We start from the raw sequence: 25,861 nt of genomic DNA on the forward strand, positions 1-25,861 counted from the left end.
GTGCTGGGCTTCCATAAAGGCAGCATTATCAAAGGTCTTTCGCGTGGCAGCCTCCTTCGGCTCCAGCTACCAGCACCATTCATCTGGCAACAACGGGGTGGGCTCTTGCTCTGGGTAAATTGCCTTCCACTTCAACTGATGAATTTGTGTGGGCTCCCTTTTGTTTGTTTTCCAGGGGTCAGGATTAATGAACGCTCTTGTGCTTCTGCTGGAAAGGAAAGAGGGAAGGAAAAAGATGCAGAGATGGGGAGGCCTGGGGAACTGATGAGCCATGGGATGAAATATATTAATTAGGATTATGGATTCTATTTTGATCACACAACTGAAATGGCTATGGAGCTGGATCTGAATAGAGATCAGGGTCACGTTAATAAATGAAGTAATAAAAGATTCATTTTTCATGTTCCACTCATAGCCACAGCTTAAGTGATTTGCAGAGAAAAGTTCCCGTTGTCCTATTTATTTTATTTTTTTACCGAGTAGTGTTTTTTTTTAGTCCTTAGAATTTTGTGACATATGTGGAAGGAGGAAGATGCCTGAAGCTGTAAGTCTTACATCCTGTTTAACTAATTTTGTATATAATGTTCCAATAATAATACTCCTATGGTTTTTTGAGCTGTACTCTAAAGAGCAGCACATTATTAAAAATCTAACAATGTCACCTACTTGCGTTTCCCCAATAAATAATTCATAATAAGAAAATGCAAATGTATTGCAAACTTCAATTGCCCATGCATCATAAAAGCCCCCAAACACTACAGTAATTTAAGTGGCATGTAACTTACCGCTCCTTGGTACATTTCAATTTCCTTTTCCCCAAAATATGGCATCTGCTTGAAAGGGTTGACTGAGATTAATACAGATCCTATATATGTCTGAGTTTAAATCCAGTTAAGGTCTATCATTAATCTTCATAGCTACACATTTTTTGAATTAAGCAACCAGATGTTATCAAGAATTCATAATGATTGTCCCAAGGAAAAGCTCACGTTTGTCTTCTAAAAGATTACAAATAAAGCCAAAAGCAATTACCAACTAGCTAAGGTTTTGTTCTCCAGGAAGAGTAATTAACTTAATTACCAAAGTGTTACTAAAAGAAATCATTATTTTAAGTGAATTGAAGCACATTCTTTCAAGATTGATGACATGCACAGCCAGGAAAAAACGAAACAAATGACCAAGGAGTAAAAAGAGCAAATATTTTTTCCTTGGAAATTTCATGTCTCTTAGGTACACTAAAAACATATTCATTTACCTGTTTAACAAGTAGAGGGATATAAGATTAACTGAACAGTCCTGCTCTTTCTTTTTTAAATTTATTTTTGGCTGTGTTGGGTCTTTGTTGCTACACACGGGCTTTCTCTAGTTGTGGCGAACGGGGGCTACTCTTCGTTGCAGTGCGTGGGCTTATTGCGGTGGCTTCTCTTGCTGCAGAGCATGGGCTCTAGGCACGCGACCTTCAGTAGTTGTGGCACGTGGGCTCAGTAGCTGTGGCTCGCGGGCTCTAGAGCGCAGGCTCAGTAGTTGTGGTGCACGGGCTTCACTGCTCCGGGGCATGTGGGATCTTCCCGGACCAGGGAGCGAACCCACGTCCCCTGCATTGGCAGGCGGATTCTTAACCACTGCGCCACCAGGGAAGCCCCAGTCCTGCTCTTTCAAAGCTCTGGAGAACTGAGTTGTTTCCATAAGTGGTATTCAGAGCAGAAAATTACAAACCCACATAGATCAGGTTTAGGGAAGAAGGTTTTATTTCTGTGTGGGAAATCCCAGAAGGCCCCACAGAAGACAATGTGTTACATATGCCCCCAAAATGAAGTGTTATTATAACATACAAAATATTTCCATTTATCATTCAACAATCAACTAGCTTGAACTGGATGTCTACAACACGCCAGGCATTGTTACAGATGCAGAGATACAGCAGTGAACAAAATGGACAGAAGAGATAAAACTCCCTGCCTAGAGCCCGTGCTCCGCAACAAGAGAAGCCACCGCAATGAGAAGCACGTGCACTGCAACAAAGGGTGGCCCCCACTCGCCGCAACTAGAGAAAACCCATGCGCAGCAACGAAGACCCAATGCAGCCAAAAATAAATAAATTTAAAAAAAAGAAAGAATGTAAAGCTATGAGATTTCCTCCTCCAAGGGTACATTTATATATTCGTATATCAGGACCTGAGTGTCAAATAGAGCAGCACAGGGAATCTGGTCAGATTGCCTAGCTCCCCACACCCAGTTCTATTCTACTCTGACCTTGAGTCACATCTCTAAGCGGTGGTTATTAGACGATGGGGTAAATAGGACCTACTTGATAGGCTTGTTATGAGAATTAAATGAAACAGTATAAAATGCTCGGCACAATGTTTGATATGTAGTAGAGGCAATGCCCTTAATTCATACACTTCAGGATGCTCATTCTGTCACGTTAACATCTCTGAGATGCAGTGCTGGTATTATTATTGAACACAAATGAGCCAAGTGCCGAATGGATCATATAATATTTAAAAATTAATATTTATACATGAAAGTGAGAATGGGGAGTGACTGGGTTGCAATTTTGCTTGCTTTTTCACTGAACAGAAAGATCTTCAGAATTGAAAGGGCTGAACATGAAACAGCAGTAGACAAGGTGGGGTCCATTTTCACCGCACATCCAGATACACCCAGCACTGCTCTGGGGTCAGGCCATGGCACTAAGAGAAAATGCAGATGAGACAGTGAATCATAACTGAAAATCACTACAGAGTCACAGAAGGGCCAAGAGCAAACGTAGTTCCAAGTGCCAAAGTCAGAGGAGGCCAACCACACGTTAGTGGCCTATTTTTTTTTGAGGTAAAATTTAGAACAGATAAATTTATTGTTAGAATTATTAAGCAGGTCAGAAGTGTCCATAGTGTTACAGCCAAGACTCACTAAGTGTTGATGATAAAAACACTGATCGAACACATACGTGTATACATGGCACTAATCTAAGCTCCTAATGACAATCCTGTTACTATTTTTTTTTTTTTTTTTTGCGGTACGCGGGCCTCTCACTGTTGTGGCCTCTCCCGTTGCGGAGCACAGGCTCCGGACGCGCAGGCTCAGCGGCCATGGCTCACGGGTTCAGCCGCTCCGCGGCATGTGGGATCTTCCCAGAACAGGGCACGAACCCGTGTCCCCTGCATCGGCAGGTGGACTCTCAACTACTGCGTCACCAGGGAAGCCCCCTGTTACTATTTTAATCCTATTTTACTAGGAGGAAACTGAGGCATAGAGAAATCTTCAACATTCAAGAAGTACAGCACTGCTACGACCATATTCATTTCAGAAGTAGATGTCTATGCCTACATCCATCCCCAGATAGGATCTTTCCATGGAGGATGGTGCTCCTTCCTTAGCTGTAAAGGGACTGCTGTGAATGTCCCCTGTCCTAGATAAACCAATCCCTGCACTCAGAGAATAAAGAGCTGCCAGAGGACCCAAGCCAAAGGAATCACCAACCCAACCTTGTTCCCCAATAAATAAATCTAGATTGGGTTGCATAAGAGCTCCTATAGGAACCAACATTTAAAAATATTTCTTTATTTATTTTTGGCTGTGTTGGGTCTTCGTTGCTGCACGTGGGTTTTCTCTAGTTGCAGCGAGCAGGGGCTTCTCTTGTTGCAGAGCATGGGCTCTAGGTGCACAGGCTTCAGTAGTTGTGGCTCACGGGCTCTAGAGCGCAGGCTCAGTAGTTGTGGCGCACGGGCTTAGCTGCTCCGCGGCATGTGGGATCTTCCTGGACCAGGGCTCGAACCCGTGTACCCTGCAATGGCAGGTGATTCTTAACCACTCTGCCACCTGGGAGGGTCAGGAACCAACATTTTTTTACTGTTAATAGTCTGCTATGTGAAAAGACATCTTGTAAAGTCTTGATTTTCACTAAGTAGTCTACATAAACTCTGGCAAGGAGACATTCAAAGAAAAAAACCTCTTTTGGAATATTCTAGGCCAATCCTGAATCCATGACTCAGATTGGAAGAGGGATCCAGTAGGGCTCTCGCGGGCGGTATTATTTGGGAGGACTCCTGAAAAATAAAGTTTGGTTTGAAATGAATAACGCTGTTCCTATCTAGCTACAAATTTACTTAAATCAGAATGGAGACAAGAGAATTTGATTTGGAATTTAAAGGAAACAAATATGTTTTTCCAACCTGCTTGGGTCTGCAGAGACCTCAGCTACCTCCCTGACAGCACAGGTCATCTACTGGGTTGGGCCACTTCTCCAGGTAACTCTAATACTCACTCCCACTCCCTGCTGCATAATTCAGGTGTGCCTTTGGAAAAAGCTGTTCCATCATTGTCTCTACCCACACAACCTTTAGCTGGAAAGGTGTGGCCCAAGGTTAATTTTCAAATTGTATGGAGAAACACAAGGTTATGATTAAAAATTTAAAAACCCAACAACCGGAAATAAGATAAATGCCATCTTATTTAACAGCATATGCAAGACAGAAGGCAGCTAATAGATCTTTAATTGATTCTTTCCCAATTACTACTCTGTGGATCCTTGTACTTTCATCGATCTGCAGCAAGAATGACAAAAAGAGAAACAGTGCACTGAATTTTTTATAAAGCCCAATGTATTCAGTATAAAGGACCATCCTTTATTCTTACACTATTTCCTTTCTACATTTTGGGTGTTAAAATACTCTTTCTTTTATGAAATGTGATGGTAGTGCAGCTTCTGTAAATTTGTTTTTAATGGTCTTATAAGGCAAGGTTAAGTGTTTTTTTTTTTGTTTTTTTTTTAAATTTAAATAGCCAGTGAATTCCCCTAAACTGCCTAGTCGACCTGCCTGGACTCATCACTGAGGTGGGGCAGGGAGGTGAGGTGATTTGCGTAAAGTCACATATGTGGAGACGACAGAGCTGGAACTTGAGCCCCTGGCTCCAGACACCAGACTCACGTTCATCTCACTGCAGTGGCTGCCCCCCAACATGAACTGATGGCCAAGGGTCAAACCTCATTCAAATCAATGGCGCTGCCCTGAGCTCTGGTTGCTCTGGCACAAGTGTCTTAACTCCTAATTTAAGGGCTGAGAATGCCAAGCACACTTGAGCATGTGGTCTTTGAGGAAAAACAAGTTTGGAGAAAGTTGGACCAAATGAGCATGGAGTGCTTTGTACAGGAACTATTTTTGTCAGCCAAGTGGCTATAAATGATATCTCACCAAGCAGAGAGAAAATACTGCAAGGTTTCCCTCCTATATTTTAGAATGTAATTGTAAGAAGTGTGGAAACACTCAGGAAAAATAGATAGTAAATGAAACCTTCCTGGTCTTAGGATAAATAGCTGAAAAAAATGGGTTTTTGTTGGTTAACAGTGTTCGCATTTTCCAAGTAGATTTTTTTTTCTAATGTGGAACAAAGAAATGTGCAGTCAGCCTGAATGCATTAACAATTGATTGTTCCAAATGCTGACCTTCAGTACGAAACAATGTGCTGCTATTAGATGTAGAATGGGTAAAATGAGCAATTTTATAACTTAACCTGAAGGCGAATCTCTTCTTGTCTTAACTATTAAGCTTAGGAGAGAGAGGGGGAAAAACTCATTCAAAATAATGCTACTCTATCATAACATTCCCTTGGCATTGAACTTATAAAGGAGGCTTCTATCACTTATCAGAGGAAAAGATTCACAGTTAGACCCTTGGTATTATTTCATAAACATCCAACAGAGCCATCAAGCTTCCTCAAAGCTGAAAGCTGCTCTGTGCTACTGCCGGAAAGCACGCTGATGCCGAGTTTCTCGTACACTGAGTGGGCAGAGGTTTCTACAACACGAAGTCTATTAGTGGTCAACTAACTCATTTCCTTGGAAGAACGCACGATTAGTCAGTCATTGATTCAAAGACATTAATTCAAAGGCTGGGAATCAGCCCCCTCTGTGTGAGTCACTTTAAAATTCTGCTGTCTGAATATAAAAAGCGAGTCTTCATAGTCAACAAACTTTCAATGAACATCTACTATAATGCACCATGCCAAGAATTATGCAGGAAACTAAGAAATAAACAATGCAGGATGATGCCATTTTTTGGCTAAAATTAACAAGAAAGCACATGTATGTATAGATATGTTTATATGTGAGTAAATTGAAAAATATACAACAGGTTAATAGGAACAAACCTTATATAGTGGGATAGCAGGGGATTTTAATGTTCTCCTTTCTAGTTAACTGCATTTTGTAAATCGTGTTAAATGAACACATATTGATTTAAAGTGGTTTTTAAACTTTGTTTTTTAAAAGGTATAGAAGACATAGTCCCTGTTCTTAGGAGTTTCTAGTGTTTTAGGGGTAAACGATCTGTAGGGGGAAAAGTGAGTCTGTCTAGGTTGATGATGGACTGGCTGCTCATAACCACTGACATTTTTTTCTTTTCTTACCCAGCTGATCAAAAACCATGCCTATAGGGCTTCCCTAGTGGCACAGTGGTTAAGAATCTGCCTGCCAACGCAGGGGACACGAGTTCAAGCCCTGGTCCGGGAAGATCCCACATGCTGTGGAGCAACTAAGCCCGTGCGCCACAACTACTGAGCCGGTGCTCTAGAGCCCGCGAGCCGCAACTACTGAGCCCATGTGCCACAACTACTGAAGCCCGTGCACCTAGAGCCCGTGCTCCGCAGTAAGACAAGCCGCCGCAATGAGAAGCCCGCACACCGCAATGAAGAGTAGCTCCCACTTGCTGCAACCAGAGAAAGCCCGCGTGCAGCAACGAAGACCCAACGCAGCCAAAAATAAATAAATAAAATAAATAAAAATTAAAAAAACAAACAAACCATGCCTATGTAAATAACGTAATAAGCTGAGTCCACGTTCTAAGAACATTCCAATGAATAATGAGTTCCACTACATCCACTGGAAATGAGTCTTTTATGGGCTTGTCAGTAAACCAGTCCTCCACTGAAAAGCTTCTATGGGGCTTCCCTGGTGGTGCAGTGGCTAAGAATCCACCTGCCAATGCAGGGGACACGGGTTCCTGCCCCGGTCCGGGAAGATCCCACATGCCGCGGAGCAGCGGGGCCCGTGAGCCATGGCTGCTGAGCCCGCGCGTCCGGAGCCTGTGCTCCACAACGAGAGAGGCCACAATAGTGAAAGGCCCGCGTACCGCAAAAAAAAAAAAAAAAAAAAGAAATATGGGAGGAACTTATACACTTGCCCTAGTGTACGATAATGATAACTAATGCTTACTTTGTACTCACTGCATTCATTATTTCATTTTACCCTACAACAGTCTCATGTGGGAGGTTTTATCATCACTCCCATTTTACAGGTGAGGAAATCAAGGAACACAGATCACAAAACTTGTGTAGGGTCACCAAGCTCATGCAGATTAAAGCTTGAAGCCAGTCTGTCCAGATTCATCCCAACTCTTCCTGATCCGTCATCGGCCAGTTTCCAGGTGCCTTAGGTCTTGCACATAAAAGTGATTAAAATCTTTTAATAGATGATAAGCCCAGACAAAGTGAGCATATTTCAATTTTTTGACCAAATAAAATGAGAACTTACAACTGAATAAAACTGCTTTCATACAATTAAAGGAAGCTCTGTGCAGGTATCTAGGAGTCAACAAATGTTTTCTGTAAAGGATCAGAGAAGAGTTTAGGCTTTGCGCATCATAGGGTCTGTTGCAAATACTCAACTCTGCCATAGTAGCATAAAAGCAGCCACAGACAATAAGTAAACCAACAAGCATGGCTACGTTCCAATAAAATCCTGTGGTGGGTGGGATTTTGTGTTTAGGCAGTGGGCTTCCACACCTGATCAAGATGCTATTATAATGTGGCTAATGAATCCAAATATATCTATTAATGCTTAAAAGCAGAGGTTTAGGGATTTAACTACCCAGATATTTGGAAAAACTTCCTGTGGTAAACAAGAAACAGCATGGTATTGGTTAGAACCCTCCAAGTGCCTTGGAATAATGTCTAATAGTATTAACCCCTGGTGAGTTGAACTCCCTCCTCACCGATGATAGAATAGGCAGTCCCTGCAAAAGTACTGCTGCATTGCTATGGGTGCTTTTACCTAAGAGTCAAAGGAGCAGTGTAAATAATAAACAGAAGCTACGAATGTGAAAACTTTACCTTCCCAAGGTTTGGGGGTTAAAATCTAAAATGTATGTTATGATAGTTGCAAAGACTCCGCTTTTAATGATCATCCAGAACGCCATACCTTCAGAAGCCACCAAGAGCATCACGGTTAAACTTTCTGGTACTACTATATAGATTTTCACAGACCCTTGCTTATCTATAACCAACTCCACAATAATTCTATTAAAAGAACTTTACATAGTTGCACCAAACAGAACTCCTGAATCCTGTAGGAACTCAAGCAACTATCACAGTTCTCTGTTTATAATGAAATCAACACACATTTGAATCAAATTTCCATTCTGAATTTTTTAAAGTCCTACCAAAAATATGGTATCTGGCAAGCTAAAATTGAAACATAGAGAACTCAAGAATATCAGACATTTTCAACAGTTCATCTTCACCTCTCTCTCATGTTTCTTTTCGTGAACATAAGAATGCAGAAAAACTGGCAAAATGGCATATTTTTTTGCATGAGGCAATCTTTTTTAAACCTTTTAAGTCTGGACTTAACTGTCTCTGCTTTGCAATTAGGGAGCGCTATCGACAGAATTCTGCAGACCAGGACATTCTCTAGGAAGAGCACAGGTTTTAGACACCACGTGCGTGGCTAGAGCACTTCAAAGGTACAGTGCCATTGATTGAAATAGAGGAATACTGGCTGCATCTTTTTTTTTTCTGGCCACACGGCGCAGCATGCGGGATCTTAGTTCCCTGACCAGGAATGGAACCCGTGCCCCCTGCAGTGGAAGCACGGAGTCTTAACCACCAGGGAAGTCCCTGGCTCCATCTTGCTTTTGTGAAATGCCAGGGGAAAACTTTGGCACCATCTCTGCCCTTCCTACAGCCTGAACCAAGGGACAAAAAGTACAAAACCACATTCTGCAATGGTGAAAATGACTTGAGCATATAGTGTCAGTACAGAATTTCAGATGGATCTCTTATACTAGGATGGACATGTCATCTCACTTAGAAATGTCCAAAGAAACCAATAAAGGATACAAAAATGTAGTCGTCCATGTATCTCTTCTTTAGATTCTCCACGATGGCATTCTCTGTGATCTTGGAGAGCAACACCATGTCATCCACGCCACTGTGCTTGACATTGTGGCTCTGCCAGTGGTACCGGTAGGCACCTTTGCTTCCCTGCAAACAGAGAACACACAGTTATGAGGATGGTTTATTTTCTCCTGGAGGAAAAAAAAAATGTCACTGAGTTCCCAAATATTCCTTATATCAAATGAGAATGAGCAAAGCAAACAAAGATCTTGCTATCAACAGATCTGGATTCAGATTTCCACTTTGCCACCTAAGTGAAGTGGGGAAAAGTGATCTAAGCTTTTGTGTCACTTAGGCTTTTGTCTCTGTAAAAATGGGAGAAATAAGACCCAGTTCATAGCGTTGCTGTAAGGATTAAATAAAACAACATGTAAAGCAGCAAGCGGTATCCAGAGTACAGCACAGTAAATGATCAATGGGCTTGGATAATTCCTTCAACCTTATTGTTTTGTAGAATTGACTGGTAAAATAAGCAATGAAACAGAAAATTTCTAGACTTGTCTTGCAAATTATATGACAGAACTCAGAAGTGGAAAGAATATGTATCCCACAATGGCTAGGTCACACTGTCATAATTTCTCAAGCCATCTGAATTGCTTTCCATCCATGAACTTACCACTGTCGATGTAATACTGGCCTTCCACATTCAAAAGATAAGCTACATTTTGATGCCTGATCACTGCTACATTAACAAGGAAATGGACAGGACGGCCTCAACACACTCACAGAACATGCTACGCACAGAAGAACCTCGTCTGATCTCACAGCTTCCTTGGATAGGTAGAGCCCTTGTCTGCTTACTGGATTTACAACTTAACACCACGGGTGGCCTCTGACCACCCTGTGGCCCGCAGGGCTTCCTATCACTTGGCATTTCTGCAGTGGGATCCCCCATGTGTTGGACTACGTGCCAAGTCCTGGAGCTAAGGGCAGATGGGAGCCCCATTGTGGCTGCATTTGGGGAGCTCATGGTCTGCTGAAGGACGTGAGAGATAGCCACCAAATGATTCATAATTTGTGCGTCAGCAACAGTCAACATGTAAACGCATGTAAAATGGGTGTTCCAGCAGTGGGTGGAGACTCCTTTGTCCCAGGAGAGACAGAAATCACTTCCTGGAGAAGGTGCCATGTGAAGTGGACGTAAAATATTTTGAATTTGCCAGACAAGACTAGACAAGGAAGGATATTCATTATAATTTACACTCACGGTGCAAAAAAAAAAAAGCTAATACATATGAAATAATGACAAATAATACATGGCAAGATATTAGAAGACTCTCCCTTCCCTTCAAGGTCTCCATGCATCCTACTGGACATGTCACACACTGGACAAGCATGGTGGGCATTGAACCAAGCAAGACTGGCTCCTCTCCCTCCTCAGGAGTTTACTTTTTCTTTTGCGGTATGCGGGCCTCTCACTGTTGTGGCCTCTCCCGTTGCAGAGCACAGGCTCTGGACGCGCAGGCTCAGCGGCCATGGCTCACGGGCCCAGCCGCTCCGTGGCATGTGGGATCTTCCCAGACCGGGGCACGAACCCGTGTCCCCTGCATCAGCAGGCGGACTCCCAACCACTGCGCCACCAGGGAAGCCCAGGAGTTTACTTTTGAGAGGAGTTTGGATAAAGGAGAAAAAATTTCTGAATTAGGGTATCTAGAAAGGCCACCTGCTCAAACGTCAAAACTAGGATGAGAAAAGGCAATACGCTCTTTGAGAGAAGGGGAAGGTGGAAGGAAACAAGATAAATAACATTTTAAATTTCACTTTAAAAAACTGTTTAATGCTTTCCCTGCAGGAGACATGTGCCCTTTGAAATGGCAAAATCGAAGAAGCTCTGGGAAAGCAATTATTAAAAAACCAGCCAAGGAAGGGGCCACCATAGGAAAAGCATAGTGCGATGGGTTCAACCTCCAGAAAGGAGTCACCCTTTCTGGAAAGCTTGCCACCCAGGCTGCCTTACAGAGGGAAACTGTTTATATGATAAATTGGACTTTCTCAGAACCACACGCAGCATCAGTTCCTCAATCAGTTCCAAAATTACCTCAAACCTCACCCACTCCTTATTCTTAAGGCAAAGCAGAAAGCACTGGCCACAGCATGACTCACTGGATCTCAATGGAAGAGTTGAGAGATCTCAATTTCCACCTTCTATTTCCAACCAGATAAAGATTCCTGGAGACTCCTCCCCTCCTCCACCCTCCCTGCTTTCCCAGCTTGAATATTCTTTCTGGGCACCTGCAAAAATTACTCTGCATAGAAAACTAGGGTCCTGGAGTAACTAGCCAGTAGGTGTGTGCGCTTGTTTCTTTTTAACCCCAATAAATATCTACCTACTTAAAAGAGGGCAAAAATATTATTTTCTCTTTAAAAATGTAAGCAGTTGAACAAAACAGAAGGGCTACTAATAAGCTGTTATTTAACATGTGCAAAGGACAAGAAATGTAGGGGCTCTGTGTCATAGTGTATGTGTTTGTACTGATCCTCAGAAATGCCTTCTCAAGGTAACCCAAGTCCATCTTGGTGCCCAATCCAACTGTCTTTTCTCTCTCTCACTGCAGTGTGATACATTACTGTCTGTCCCATCTCAAAGGTAGTGTCTTCTTCCTAACAGCAGTTACTCCCCAGTGCAACAGGGCTCCTCGTGGAGTGCATTGATTCTCATCGTCTCAAATATCCCTCCGCACAAAAAAGTCCCCGGCTGGGTCTCCAGACTTCTATCTACAAGAGGGTAAGGAACCAATAGGATACCTGACAGTTACTATAAGCAAGGCAATGAGCCATTTGATTTGAGGCAATTGCTTTTTTGCTCTTCCAAACAACCCTGTGAGAGAGGGGTTAACATTCCCATGCTACATGCAAGGAAGCAGACGCCCCAAGCAGTAAGTAGCAAAGGCAAGATGCAAACCAAAGTCTCTATGATTATGAACTTATTCAAACATCACGGGTTCTTCACACTTTCTCCCTAGTGACTTACTGGATATTTCCACATGTTATGTTTAAATGGCAACAGAATGCCATTTATCTGAATTCATCACTAAAAAGACATAACTGAATTCATCACTAAAAAGACAAAACAGTTGGAGGGTCCTCCGTATCCACGGGTTCTGCATCCGCGGATTCCCAACCGTAGATCGCAGATAAGAAGGGCTGACTGTACGATGCCATTTTATATAAGGGACTTGAGCATCCAGGGATTTTGGTATCCACAGCAGTCCTGGAACCAATCCCCTGTGGATACAAAGGGAACACTATACAATTTTTGTTAATGGCCACCTTCTCTTAGCATCAAAGACTAAAACACTGGAGCTATTTTTCACCTGACATATTTCCTATAACCAATTTGGTCACAAATCTCTCTCTCTCCCCCACTTCCTCCCAGGCTATTATAGTTATATATGTGAACTCATTCAATCTTCACAATCATCTCCTATACTATGTATTATCTCTATGTTGCTGATTTAAAAAAAAAAAAAAAAAGTAAATCGCCCAAGGTCTTCTAATTGCAGTTTTTGTCTTTATTGACCCCCACCCTTACTATGCTTTTCTCCTCCCCCTTCTCCATCCCCCCTGCCCCGCCCCCCGAAATTCAGATGCAGTAAAGGGAAGGAGGGAAAATAGCTAGGGATGCTGGGAGCACCTTAGAGCCTTTCAGGGAAGGCTGACCCGTCCTTGGCAATCCACAGAACCCACCCATAGGCAGATGAAAGCTGGGACAGGGCTGGGCTGGGCAGTTCTAGCGGAGGGTGAGAACCGGATCCGGGAAGCTGGAAATGAAACAAGGATGCATAGGCTCTCATCCCAACCCACGGAAGCTTCGAAGTTCCCCACAGTGAAAAAGAACAACTGTTTTCTGTTTTTCTATAGGGGACCACAGTGTTTGATCATAGTGTGACTTTCCCAGAAGCCTTCCTTGGAACATAGCCACTGACAGAGAATAAGTGGGGAACACAGTGGGAAACGGTTATCACCTTACAACCCTAGACCAGGGTCCCCAACCCCCGGGGGGCGGCAGACCAGTAAGGGGTCGCACAGCAGGAGGTGAGCAGCAGGTGAGCGAGCGAAGCTTCATATGCCGCTCCCCATGCTTGCATTACCGCCTGACCCATCTCCCCCAGCATCCCCCTCCCCAGCATCCCCCACCCCTCCCCATCCCCTGCCCCATCTCCATCCCCCTCCCCTCCTCCTCCCCTCCCCACCATCCCCACCCCCATCCCCCCACCCCTACCCTTCCCCATCCTCCCCCTCCCCCCTTGGAAAAACTGTCTTGCACGGAAACCGGTCCCTGGTGCCAAAAAGGTTGGGGACCGCTGCCCTAGACAATGTCCTCAGAAGCTGAAAGTTGCCTTCAGACCACAAACTATTGTCCTAGAATTGTGTGGACAAGAATGGTGTTCCTGGGGCAAATAACCTGGACTTCTTTGCTTCTTCCTTCTGCCCCTGACTGGGAGGGTAGGGGCAGGATGGGCTGCCACGCCTGCTGGGAAGACGACCCGAGGGACGGAGACTTCCCCATCTGTGTGAGGAGGTACATTTTCCTCAGATGACAGAAGTCCAGTTTACCAAGCTAGCACCTCAGTGAGACTCCACTTCCTTCTCTTCTGTGGGCTTTTTGGATGGGGTAACTCCTTTTAGTTTCCCCACCAAAAAATGGTAACATTTTAAACAAGTAGGGGCACTCAGCGAGGTATTTCATTTCCCAACAGTTCTTGGTAAGTGAAGCAACGCCGTACAAAGGACGGAAAATGGCTGCTAATGTGCCAGCTAAGAAATGATAATAATAACAATGATAATGGTGATGATGATAAAAAGTTACTCTTAGCCCTCACAATGATAACAAATTACGAAAGAGATACTTCTCACTAGGTAAACATTGAGTGCAGACTTTCTCTGGTCCACAGTTACTTCCTAATGATGAAACAGTTGATTAAAAAGCATTGTTTCACGTGCAAGTTCTAAAACGTAGGGTATGCCCACGTTCACTTAATGGCCCAGTGTACGCCTCACAATGAAGAGGTGGCACCAAGACACAGGAGTACCTCATGTTGGGGAAGAACCCAGTCACTGATTTTATTTTATTTATTTATTTATTTATTTATTTTTATTTATTTATTTGCGGTACGCGGGCCTCTCACTGTTGTGGCCTCTCCCGTAGCGGAGCACAGGCTCCGGACGCGCAGGCTCAGTAGCCATAGCTCACGGGCCCAGCCGCTCCACGGCATGTGGGAGCTTCCCGGACCAGGGCACGAACCCGTGTCCCCTGCATCGGCAGCATCGGCAGGTGGACTCCCAACCACTGCGCCACCAGGGAAGCCCCCGGTCACTGATTTTAAAAGCAGAAGTGTCATGAACTGGTGTGTGTTTAGCAGGGTGGGGACTAGGGTGAGCAAAGGGGAGTCAGCGCACGAAAGCAGGCACTGTTGTCTCCTGAAAGCCAACCTCCACTCCCACGGAGAGGGCGCCAGGGCAGTCCTGCTCACAGCCAGGGCTTTGCACATACTCTCACTAGTGTCTCTGAGCATTTTCCTTCCTTGGTTCATCCTGGAGAGAGGAGACGACCATATACTGGGTAACGACACTTCTTCATACGTCCTTCAGACGCCCAGGAAAGGGAGGCCATCAAATGTGCTGGGTAAACACAACAGGCTCACTGTTGGGCAGGGCCTGGGGAAGGAGTGGCCGTAAACGCCCTTACCCTCTTGTAGAAAAAATACACAGCACAGTATCTTTAGAGACTCATGTGGAAATAGGGATCAAAACTTCAGTCACCAGGGCTTCCCTGGTGGCACAGTGGTTGGGAGTCTGCCTGCTGATGCATGGGACACGGGTTCGTGCCCCGGTCCGGGAAGATCCCACATGCCGCGGAGCGGCTGGACCCGTGAGCCATGGCCGCTGAGCCTGCGCGTCCAGAGCCTGTGCTCCACAACGGGAGAGGCCACAAGTGAGAGGCCCGCGTACCGCAAAATAAAAAACAACAAAAAAAAACACACTTCAGTCACGGGACTTCCCTGGTGGTCCAGTGGTTAAGGCTCCGAGCTCCCAAGGCAGGGGGCCCAGGTTCGATTCCTGCTCAGGGAACTAGATCCCACATGCTGCAACTAAGACCCTGCACAGCCAAATAAATAAATATTTAAAAAAAGAAAAAAAAAAAAAAAAAAAGAACTTCAGTCACACAGACCAATATATAAACTGTTAACTAAACTAAATAAAAATAAAATGCATACCCTCTTTGATCCAGCCATTTTATTTTTAGGAATTTACCTCAAGATGTACCAAGGATGCCAAGATGTATGTAGAAGGTTGCTCACTGTAACAAAGTCTGTAATGAGGAAAACTGGACGTATGGATTAGAGACCGATTAGAACATGGCACTCCCTGCAGGTGTTCCACACGGTCATTGAAAGCAATCTGCCTGTGCTGACTTGGAAGATCTTCAAGATCCCCAGTTTCATGAAAATAGCAGTCAATACGTGGATTTAGTATTCAAGGACTGCACTTGCCTAAACTTTTTAGAACATATGTGTTGGGACTTCCCTGGCGGTCCAGTGGTTAAGACTTTGCCTTCCAATGCAGGGGGTGCGGGTTCGATCCCTGGTTGGGGAGCTAAGATCCCGCATGCCTCGCGGCCAAAAAACCAAAACATAAAACAGAAGCAATATTGTAACAAATTCAATAAAAGACTTTAAAAATAAAATGGACATCAAAAAAAATCTTTAGGGATTCCCTGGTGGCACAGTGGTTGAGAATCCGCCTGCCAATGCAGGGGACACGGGTTTGAGCCCTGGTCCAGGAAGATCCCACATGCCGTGGAGCAACTAAGCCTGCGCACCACAACTACTGAGCCTGTGCTCTAGAGCCCGCGAGCCGCAACTAATGAGCCCGTGCCACAACTACTGAAGCCCGCCCACCTAGAGCTCATGCTCTACAGCAAGAGAAGTCACCGTAGTGAGAAGCCCAAGCACCGCAACAGAGAGTAGCCCCCGCTTGCCACAACTAGAGAAAGCCATGTGCAGCAACGAAGACCCAAAGCAGCCAAAAATAAATAAATAAATTTTATTTTTAAAAAAAATCTTAAAAAAAATTAAAAAATTAAAAAAATAAAAGACGTGTTATAATTGTTTTCTTGAAAGACACACAAGGTTCCATTGGGGAGAAGGCCTGGGGTTTGGGGAGAAAGGTGACTTTTACTCTCCATTTTAAACTTTGCTGCACAGTTTACTTTTTTATTGCTGTTTTAAACCATACGAATGTGTTAGTAAAATTTAAAAATAAATAGAAATGTTGAATATGATGCCAATACTATCAAGCATTTTCTGGGGGTGATGATTTCCAGAAAACCTGGGACTCAAATGTCCCCAATGTTGTAAGCATATCACCGCAAAAGGCAGATAAACCATATTCTTATTGTCAACAATGGACAATGGGTAATGCTCTGGCCTGATGAGCTGAGCTTGTTTTTTAATGGGATTTTCTGTCCCAGTGAGTCATAACAGGAAAGGCTTGGAACTATCTGTTAGACGTTCATCTTTTAATCGACAGTCTGGGTATTCTACCTTTCGCAGTTCTGCTGTTTGCCTGGAATGAAACACTTCCACTGCAAACGATGGAAAAGAAAAAAAAAAAATCAACCATAAATATTTGTTTGTCTATGTGCCAGGCATAGTAAGCCAGCATTGGGCTTGCAATGTGTTTCAACTTTATGGAACTTAGACCCCCCCCGCTATTTTGGTGGTGTGAAGATGGATGTCTGAAGCAAGCATTTGTGGGTGCTGAACTACAGTGAACAGAGTGCAAGGAAGGGGTGTTTCTGGAAGAGGTGGGGGGTAGGAGTGGGAGTGGGCAGTCAGGAGCCCACAAACACCCCTATTCCCCTCAACCTTTAAGGTAAATAGAACTGACTTTTACTGAAACCATAAATATACACCGAAGCTTTACATCTCATTCAATTCTCACAACACCTGCAAGACATGAATATTACAATCGCACTGTCACCATTTTACAAATGGGTAAAGTGAGGCCTGGGATTATAATGTACCAAGTTGCCTCTGCTCGGAGGGGCTGGGGATGCAAAAGTACATGGGGGGCTGGCACACAAAGTAGGAGCACAGGAGACTCAGTGAATGTAGAGGATGTGTTTATTGGTCTCAGTCACGTAGGTACATGTGACCTGATCAAAAGTTGAATATTTGTGTAGCATTTCCATATACATGGCCTCAGTTAATCCCTGTGACAAAGGGCCAGCGCTGAGACTTGTCATCAGGACTTCTGACTTTCTTTTCTTTGCTCTTTCTGCTACACCACAGCTCACTTCCGATACCATTATCAAGGCCAAGTGTAGACACTGGCTCCAGGATCACTAGATCCAGTGGTTTCTAAGCCAGGGTTGGCTAGAGTCACCCTTCCTGGAAGTGACTAGAGCAAACCTAATTTATCATCTAAACTGAGACACTCTGTGTGCAGAAGGGGATGTTGTTAATAATAAAGCTGGAACAAGAGGCATCAACTGGGACTGTCTCAGGCCGCATGGTTGTATCTGTGACCAGCTTGATCCCAGAAAGGTCATGGGCAGCTCTCAAAGACCAGCTCTACCAGCAAGATCCTCAGGGTCTCCCACAAATCACTCAGCTTCTCTGAGGCTCTCGGGGCTTCTCAGCAGCCTGCTCAGGAGAAGGAGGTTCCTGACATTACATTGCCCCCAGGGAACAATCATACCAACCCCCAATCCCTCTAGGGGTAGAGTTGGTTTGACATGATGACATGATGACATGATCTGGGGGCAAAGTGTGGATGGTACACACCAGGCTGGCGACACTGGCTGGACTAATTGATTGCGGGAAGGAAAAAAGGTTTGGGGGGAAAAAAAAAACAAAACAAGAGATGGTCAGGAGCCCAAATTTGGTTTTAATTGCATATGTGATATTATTTATATAAAATGATATCTCTATGTGACAATACAGTTGTTAAAATGATGCAGTTATTTATCTAAGTGTACTTTCTGTATGGTTTTATTTCTCTGCTGAGTAAATATTTATAAAATGTGCACACACATATACAGTTCTTTTCAGTGAAAAAGAAATTAGATCAAATACTTTGTACAATGAAATATATGTATAAATGACATTTTCCCCATATTCTCGTTATTCCATGTCAGCTTTGTTCACCCCAGTTTGCAGCTATAGTAAACTCTTCTTTAAATAACAATGGGCCCCTAGTAGGAAAAGAAACTCCCTTTCTTTCACTTACTCTGATTGAAATGTGGTTCCCAAAAGGATGGATTTTTTATATCAATGAACAGTTCAAAGCTAAGATGTTATAAATGAACAGTTAACATACTCCATCAATTCTAAGATGCATTTTTTTCATACTTCTAACAATGTGAAACTAGGACATGTCTTACAACCAATGTTGTGTCACAGCTTAACAATAACCAGTAGCATCTTAGGCTTGATAAATTGTGGCATGAAACACTTCCAAAGAGCCAGGCCCCCCTTCCACGCACTTTACAAATGTGAAGTCACTGGTTTAATACCATCGAAGATATTCTAAAGCTTCAGTTATTCTGGAAGCACTGTACCATGTATTAATGTCACTTCAGGAACTGTACAGTGGTTTTACTGGTGAGGTTGATGATTTGCCCAGTTCTGGAGGCTTTGCTGTGATCATTTTTGTAGCTGTTGCTTCCACGCCCCCGTCCCAAACAGGATGAGGGTGAATGTCCTGGCTGACAAGCAGCTCCCATCAAGCTGCCCACACCAGACCACAAGTTTGCAAAGCAAGGTAATCTCCTCTTCCATTTGTAAAGGCATGTTCCATTTGGACGTCTTTCAATCTAAAAATTCCTTCAGTATTAAGACCATTGAAGCAGGAGACCCCCTTCCCTCACTGCTGCCCCACAGGTGATATGTCCTCCCCAGTGGATTACACTGAGCTCTGGCCTTCATTTGCATACACTATACTCCCATGTTTCCTAAACCTCATTTTCAACAACTTTTACAACTCTTCTATATCCAAGTTGCACCAGCCCTATGCGTCACATTTTTATATAAACTGTCCTTTTTAATTTGGCTAAAGCCTAAACAATTATCTCCATAAAATCACCAGTTTTATTTCTTCAGTGTGTTAAATAATGAAGATAGGGCTTCCCTGGTGGCGCAGTGGTTAAGAATCTGCCTGCCGAGACATGCAGGAGACATGGGTTTGAGCCCTGTTCCGGGAATATCCCACATGCCACGGAGCAACAAGGCCCATGCGCCACAACTACTGAGCCTGAGCTCTAGAGCCCGCGAGCCACAACTACTGAAGCCCATACACCTAGAGCCTGTGCTCCGCAACAAGAGAAGCCACCGCACTGAGAGGTCTGCGCACCGCAACGAAGAGTAGCCCCCCGCTCGCTGCAACTAGAGAAAGCCCGAGCACAGCAACAAAGACCCAAAGCAGCCAAAAATAAAATAAATAAATAAATTTATTTAAAAAAAAAATAATAATGAAGATAAACGATTTAAAATACACAACATGGGGTCAGACACACTGACCTTACCGTGCACCTTGGTGCCATATCCCACACGTGGGGACCCGCTACCCCTCTCTACTGGGCCCATTTCCACCAATTTCAAGTCTAGCCATAGAGAATTTAAATGACTTCTATTTCCCAGACGTATTTTTCTCTGCCGTGGAAAAATCTCACCTGGCAAGACTAGGTCCCCCTTTCGGTAGCAGATGAGAGGCTAGGTTTCGTTTTCACAAGTAGAAACTACTCTGAATTCATGTCCCAAATCCCCTGCACTTTCCATCAGGGGTCCCCAGGGCCCTCCCTCTAGCCTCAGAAAACAGCCACACATGGGACATTTTATCGGTCCCCTGGGTGAGGGCTTGTCCTGAGGCTGACGAGGAAATTCTCTTTTGGGCACCTGCAATTTATTCTTTCTCTCTAGGGAAGCACTTTCTGCAAGTATTATCAGTCCTGTTCTAGCGTTCTTCCTCTCAATCTTTAGGAAATCTAGGGTAGTGGCTCTCTCCCCGGGGGAGAATATTCTTCTTGTACAACAGCTAATTCTCATTACATACCAGCACTGTTCGCAACATTTTTTTTTTTTTTTTTTTTGCGGTGCGCGGGCCTCTCACTGCTGTGGCCTCTCCCATTGCGGAGCACAGGCTCCGGACGCGCAGGCTCAGTGGCCATGGCTCACGGGCCCAGCCGCTCCATGGCATGTGGGATCTCCCCGGACCGGGGCACAAACCCGTGTCCCCTGCATCGGCAGGCGGACTCGCAACCACTGCGCCACCTGGGAAGCCCTGTTCGCAACATTTTATACATGATAATTTATTTAATCCTCACAACCTTACCAGGCAGGAAAAATGAAGCACAGAGAAGTTAACTAACTTGCCCAACCCCAGAAGCTGGGCTTCAAATTGAGGCCAATTGGCTCTCAAATCTTTGCACTTAATCATTATACCCATTGCGTTCTTGTGATAAGCAAGTGGATGTGGGAAACAGCAATAATGCTAGAGATAATAGTAATTGCTTTATTGCATGTTTAGTAATTGCCACGTATCAACTTTTTTTATCCGCACACCAGCATGAAGCAGATACTTTTATTATTGGTACATAGGGTACCGTGTGCAAAGCCCAGCATCTAGGAGCCCACAGAGCAAGCAGTCTGGCCCTACATGGCCTTGGGAGCACATCTACTCCCTGCCGAGTCCCCAGCCTGCAGGGCAGTGTCTGGCACACAGTCGTGGCTCAATCAGTACTAGTTGGGCCAATGAATTCCCAGTGGCTTTGGCTCATCTCAGAACCAGGTGTATGTCACTGTGGCAGCTGTCAGTGGGGTAAATGGGGGTCCTGGGCCCAGAGTCTGCCCCAAGGAAGAAAGAAGTTTCTAAAGCTTTCCTAATGCCCCCAGCCCAGAAGATCAAAGGGAAGAGATGTTGCCCTTAAGGACAATTCTCCTTCTCTTAACTGTCCACTGTCAGACAGGTAAGGAAAACAGGCTAATTTTGACCACAGGGTGAGGACATTTCAAGCTACAAAATAAAATGAATCAAATGGTTGAAATCCCATTATATGACAAATGTTCATTTTACTTCTGCCTCTATTTATATTTTAATCAAACAAATGACGAAGAGTCACACTGATGTCAGCCTCTGTCTTTTCAGCTGCAGCTCTGCTAGTTTGACAACATGTCAAGCATTTATCAGTCCCTTCAGGGACCTCCCTGTCGTCACTCCTGTTTTCAAGTACAAAGGTTGGGGAACGCCATTCTTCTTGCTAATCTAGCAGTTTATTACAGTCAACAGACTTGGGTTCAAGCATAAGCTCTGTGACCTTGGCAAGGTCAGTTTCATGGAATTTAATTCTTCACAATTCAGGTAGTCTATTAAATTTATATGTAAATGTGATTTAGTTTTTGCACCTCTACTGACAGGACTTTCATTAGTAGATTCATAAACCAAGAAAACAAAATCCTATCAGACTATGTGTCATAATTTTTGGTTTGAAAATTACAGTCCCTGAAGCAATGGTAGCTGTTCAGTAAATTTTTTAAATTGAATTAAGAAGCCAAAGTAATGATGCAGATCAGCTGGAAACACTGGGACTGATGGTTCTTATTCATATTATTAACTGAAATGGAAATAGAAACAGGGAGATAACAGAGCAATTCCTTGTCACTTAAAATGAACTATTCCTCTGTACTATGGAAGAAATTCTAATTTAAACACCGTTCTGTGGAAAAGAAAAATATGTAAAGACTTAGCAGACTGCAGCAGAATTGATATCAACCTAATTAAAAAGTCTTCCAGGACTCGCTATCATTCACAGCATCTTCCTGCACTGATTACAAAACATGTATTATTTATGTCACACAAAATGTTGGAGGTATGACAGCACAAGAGAATCAACTCATTTGATGTTTTTTTAAGTTTAATTTACTTTTTCTGAAAAATGAACTGTTTGGGCATATCTGAAGGAGAAAACTCAGGATGTGTGCTTCAGAATGCGATAGGTGGGGAGAAGGGAGTGTGATCAGGGGTCTGATCAGGGGTGTCTTGGGGGAACGGGCAGCCTTTGTCGTGGATTAGCCATGGGGGATACTAAGTCCAGGATAGAAGCCGAGCGCAGGGGCGAGGGGCGTCCCCCAAGCACCACAGTCACTAGCCAACAACGAACAAAGAAATACAGAACGGAGAAATGCCTTCAGCACCTTCCCCTGGTTTGGGCGTGGGCACAGCTAGACCCTTTGCTTGCTTGATCAGGCCTGAGCTGCAGCACAGTGATGCCACGTTCCTCTAGGGGCAAAATGGAGCCATAAGGCGTTTGTTCAGGAGCTTTTAGGGTACTGACCAGACACGTTCACCAGATCCAGAGAGATCTGGGGCCACAGAGAGGCTGGCTGTCAGGGAGGCAGAGAGGAGGGTTCTGTGGGCACATCTCAGGGGGAGAAGTCACCAGAGCACCCCTAAATAGCACTGCGGGTGGGTGTCCCCAAGAGTCCTGCAGGCTCAGGACAGCTCCACGTGCGAAGATAAACACTGGGTCCAACCTCTCACCCCTTTTATCACCTGGTGGAGGACACAGGACCCACCGAGCCATTTCTTCTCATGACCCAAACCTTCACACTTCAGCAAGTATGTCTCCTGTTATCAGCTTCTCTCTCACAAACCACAGCTGAACTGCGGAAGGCCAGTACCAACTAGAAAGGAAGCCTGGGGCTTCCCTGGTGGCGCAGTGGTTGAGAGTCTGCCTGCCGATGCAGGGGACATGGGTTCGTGCCCCGGTCCGGGAAGATCCCACACGCCGTGGAGCGGCTTGGCCCGTGAGCCATGGCCGCTGAGCCTGCGCGACCGGAGCCTGTGCTCCGCAACGGGAGAGCCCACAGCAGTGAGAGGTCCGCGTACCGTAAGTAAATAAATAAATAAATAAAATAAAATAAAAAGGAAGCCTGTCATGAACTACAGTAAGGACCACTTAGAGTCACGGACTGATGCCTTACAGGCAAAAAAGGGAAGGGGTTGAAACAAACTACAAAGGAAGAGGGGTAAGGAAGGGGCATAATACTTATACGTTTACATTCTGAATCCGAACATGTTATAGCTGGAAGGGGCCCTGCCCATTCATCAACCAGTCCAAAGCTCTTACTGCACAGATGCGGAGTCTGAGGCCCAGAGAAGCTGTACGTGTCCATGGTGCAAGCTACTTGGCAGCAGAACCAGGACTAGAACTCGAGTTTTCCAGCTCCCAGTCCAGCCCTGGTGGCTCTCTACCGCCAGCCCTCCCCAGCAAGCCTGTATGTAGCAAAGGTTTTGATCACCCACAAAAGTTCTGGGAAAAACAATCAAATGAGTCTAGGCATTTAAATATTTTAAATTATTCAAATAAACATTATCATTTGTGAACCACGACCTTCTGGCAATCACACTGCATAAAGGCACTGGTGTCCATCCAAATAGTAAATATTTGAAGAGCTTAATTTCTTCCTAGGTTTTAACAGTAAGATAAGTGTAGGGCTTCCCTGGTGGCGCAGTGGTTAAGAATCCGCCTGCCAATGCAGGGGACACGGGTTCGAGCCCTGGTCTGGGAAGATCCCACATGCCGCGGAGCAACTAGGCCCGTGAGCCACAACTACTGAGCCTGCGCGTCTGGAGCCTGTGCTCCGCAACAAGGGAGGCCGTGACAGTGAGAGGCTCGCGCACCGCGATGAAGAGTGGCCCCCACTCGCCGCAACTAGAGAAAGCCCTCGCACAGAAACTAAGACCCAACACAGCCAAAAATAAATAAATTAATTAATTAAATTTTAAAAAAAAGATAAATGTAAATAGAAGTTTTAATATCTGCTTTCTAGTGGGTTATCTTGTATGCAAAGGTGCATGGACTCGGCACTTTGGGGACCACTTTCCTAATACCCCTTGCCTTCTACCCAAGACACAGGCCTCTGTTTAAGGAGGAAAAAAAAGTCAAAGCATTGGCTTAAAAATCGGAAACAAGTAGGTAAAGGAGAAAGGCAATCTCCAGAAAATGTGGGGAAATGCCCACAGAAATTGGAAAGCTGTAATCTAACTAGAGATCTCTGTAGAATTCCATGTGCTCCTTCCAGTAGTAACTTTCGGCTGCCAGAATCACTAAAATTGAAAACAAAACACAAGTTAACCATATCTGATGTGATTATGAGGCCAGGGTGGGTCACACCAGCTTAAAGTTCACAACTCCATAGAAAATCCAAGAAAGTTTCTGCGATTGTTACCCATTGCTCATTGTGTTCTGTGAAATACAGTACAGCATCAAAAAGGCAACCCACGTCATCTAGAGGTGTGGTCCACAGTGGTCAGGGAACAAGGAATGAGCACTGCTTCTCCTGACACCTACGATGTGCCAAGCACTCTGTTAGGTGCTTTGTTTCATTTGTTTTCAAAGGAACTGTAGAATTGGGGAGGTACCATGATCCCCGTGTAACAGATGAAAAACTTGGCCAAAGACAGTCACGGAGTCCAGATCTGTACTGGTGGGTTTGGAAACCCACAGCACCTTCCGTGAAGGCCATGGAAGACAAACAAAATGGATTCCCCACTCTGTGAAAGTGTGTCAAGGGAGCCGTTCTCTGATAGCAAGGTTCCAAATGCAGTGCCTGGAACTGCCTTTTAGGTCCCACGTGGCAAGATGGATGAAGTATTAACCTCGGCTCGGGAACAGAGATTGCTGCTCTCAACAGGGGCGTTTTAGGCACAGGTAGGATTGACTCCTGCAAAGATAATGGGTGTCGTGAGAGGCCTCAGTGAAGTGGAGAGGCCAAAGGGTTGGAGCCACCCTGTGACACTGGGCCTCTGCCTTCAAAGAACTCAACGGCCAATCTCAAGGCCAGAGCCCCACACCCTGGTCTTCAGTAAGGGCAGGCTTCTCATTCAAAATTCTTTTGGGACCAGATAGATGATGGTTTTCCTTCGTGGCAAAGGTGCCTCTCAACACAATAAAGACACTCAGGTTAAAAATAACCTCACAGAAATTCTCGCTCAGCCAAAATGGTCCCAGCTAGGGATCCGCTGGAGGAACCTGTTACAGAGCTTCCAAAGCCAAACCACAGCCGCTCCCAGCCCTGCAAAGAGCGGGTAACAAACTCTGGTCTTCCTTGTACTACGGACGGGAATGAGAGTCAAGAGGGCTGGAGTTGACACACAAATGATCCCAAAGCAGTAATAACAGAAATCACTTTATGCAAGAAGTGAGACAAACCGAGGCTGCTCTCAGTGTTAGGTAGAGAAGAGTGTGCCCACCCAGTTATATAGAAAACAGTGTGCTCACTTTGGGGCAGGACAGTGAATAGAAAATCAATGTCAACATCACTGCCTCACAAAGAGGGTTGTGCTCAAAACCTGCCAGCAAGACCACAAGTGGATTTGCAAAAACATTTGCATGGCTTCTGGTTGCAGAAATGCTGCAAGGATTCGTGCTACAGTCTGCTCCCAAGTGCACAGAAGTTCCTTTCTACCCGAACCCTGAGACCCAAAATATGAGGAAACGTAGCGCCAGCAGTTCTAATGTTCTCCCTGGCTGTGACCCCTTCTCTTCCTGGGAGTTGGGCCAAAAGCACAGTATTACTTACTGATCAAATAACCAACACCCAAAGATACCTGGGAGTGACCACACATCAATTAAGGTTCACTGGAATCAAAAGCAAAATGGAGTCACCATTTGCTTGATGGA

General features: G+C 44.6%; 1 protein-coding gene across 1 annotated transcript in view; it reads right to left on the bottom strand.

The window, feature by feature from the left end:
* MYO1E (myosin IE) overlaps nucleotides 1-25,861 on the bottom strand; it is a 202,813-nt gene that overhangs the window by 105,922 nt on the left and 71,030 nt on the right. The window contains exons 2-3 of the mRNA XM_029236458.1: nucleotides 9,118-9,261; nucleotides 786-875 (exon numbers count right to left, since the gene is read on the bottom strand). Coding sequence (XP_029092291.1) covers nucleotides 786-875; nucleotides 9,118-9,261 — 234 coding nt within the window. The remainder of the gene's footprint in view (nucleotides 1-785; nucleotides 876-9,117; nucleotides 9,262-25,861) is intronic.

Source organism: Monodon monoceros, unplaced genomic scaffold, assembly GCF_005190385.1.
Source record: "Monodon monoceros isolate NGI ecotype Baffin Bay Population unplaced genomic scaffold, NGI_Narwhal_1 Super_Scaffold_21, whole genome shotgun sequence".
Classification (NCBI taxonomy): Eukaryota; Metazoa; Chordata; class Mammalia; order Artiodactyla; family Monodontidae; genus Monodon; species Monodon monoceros.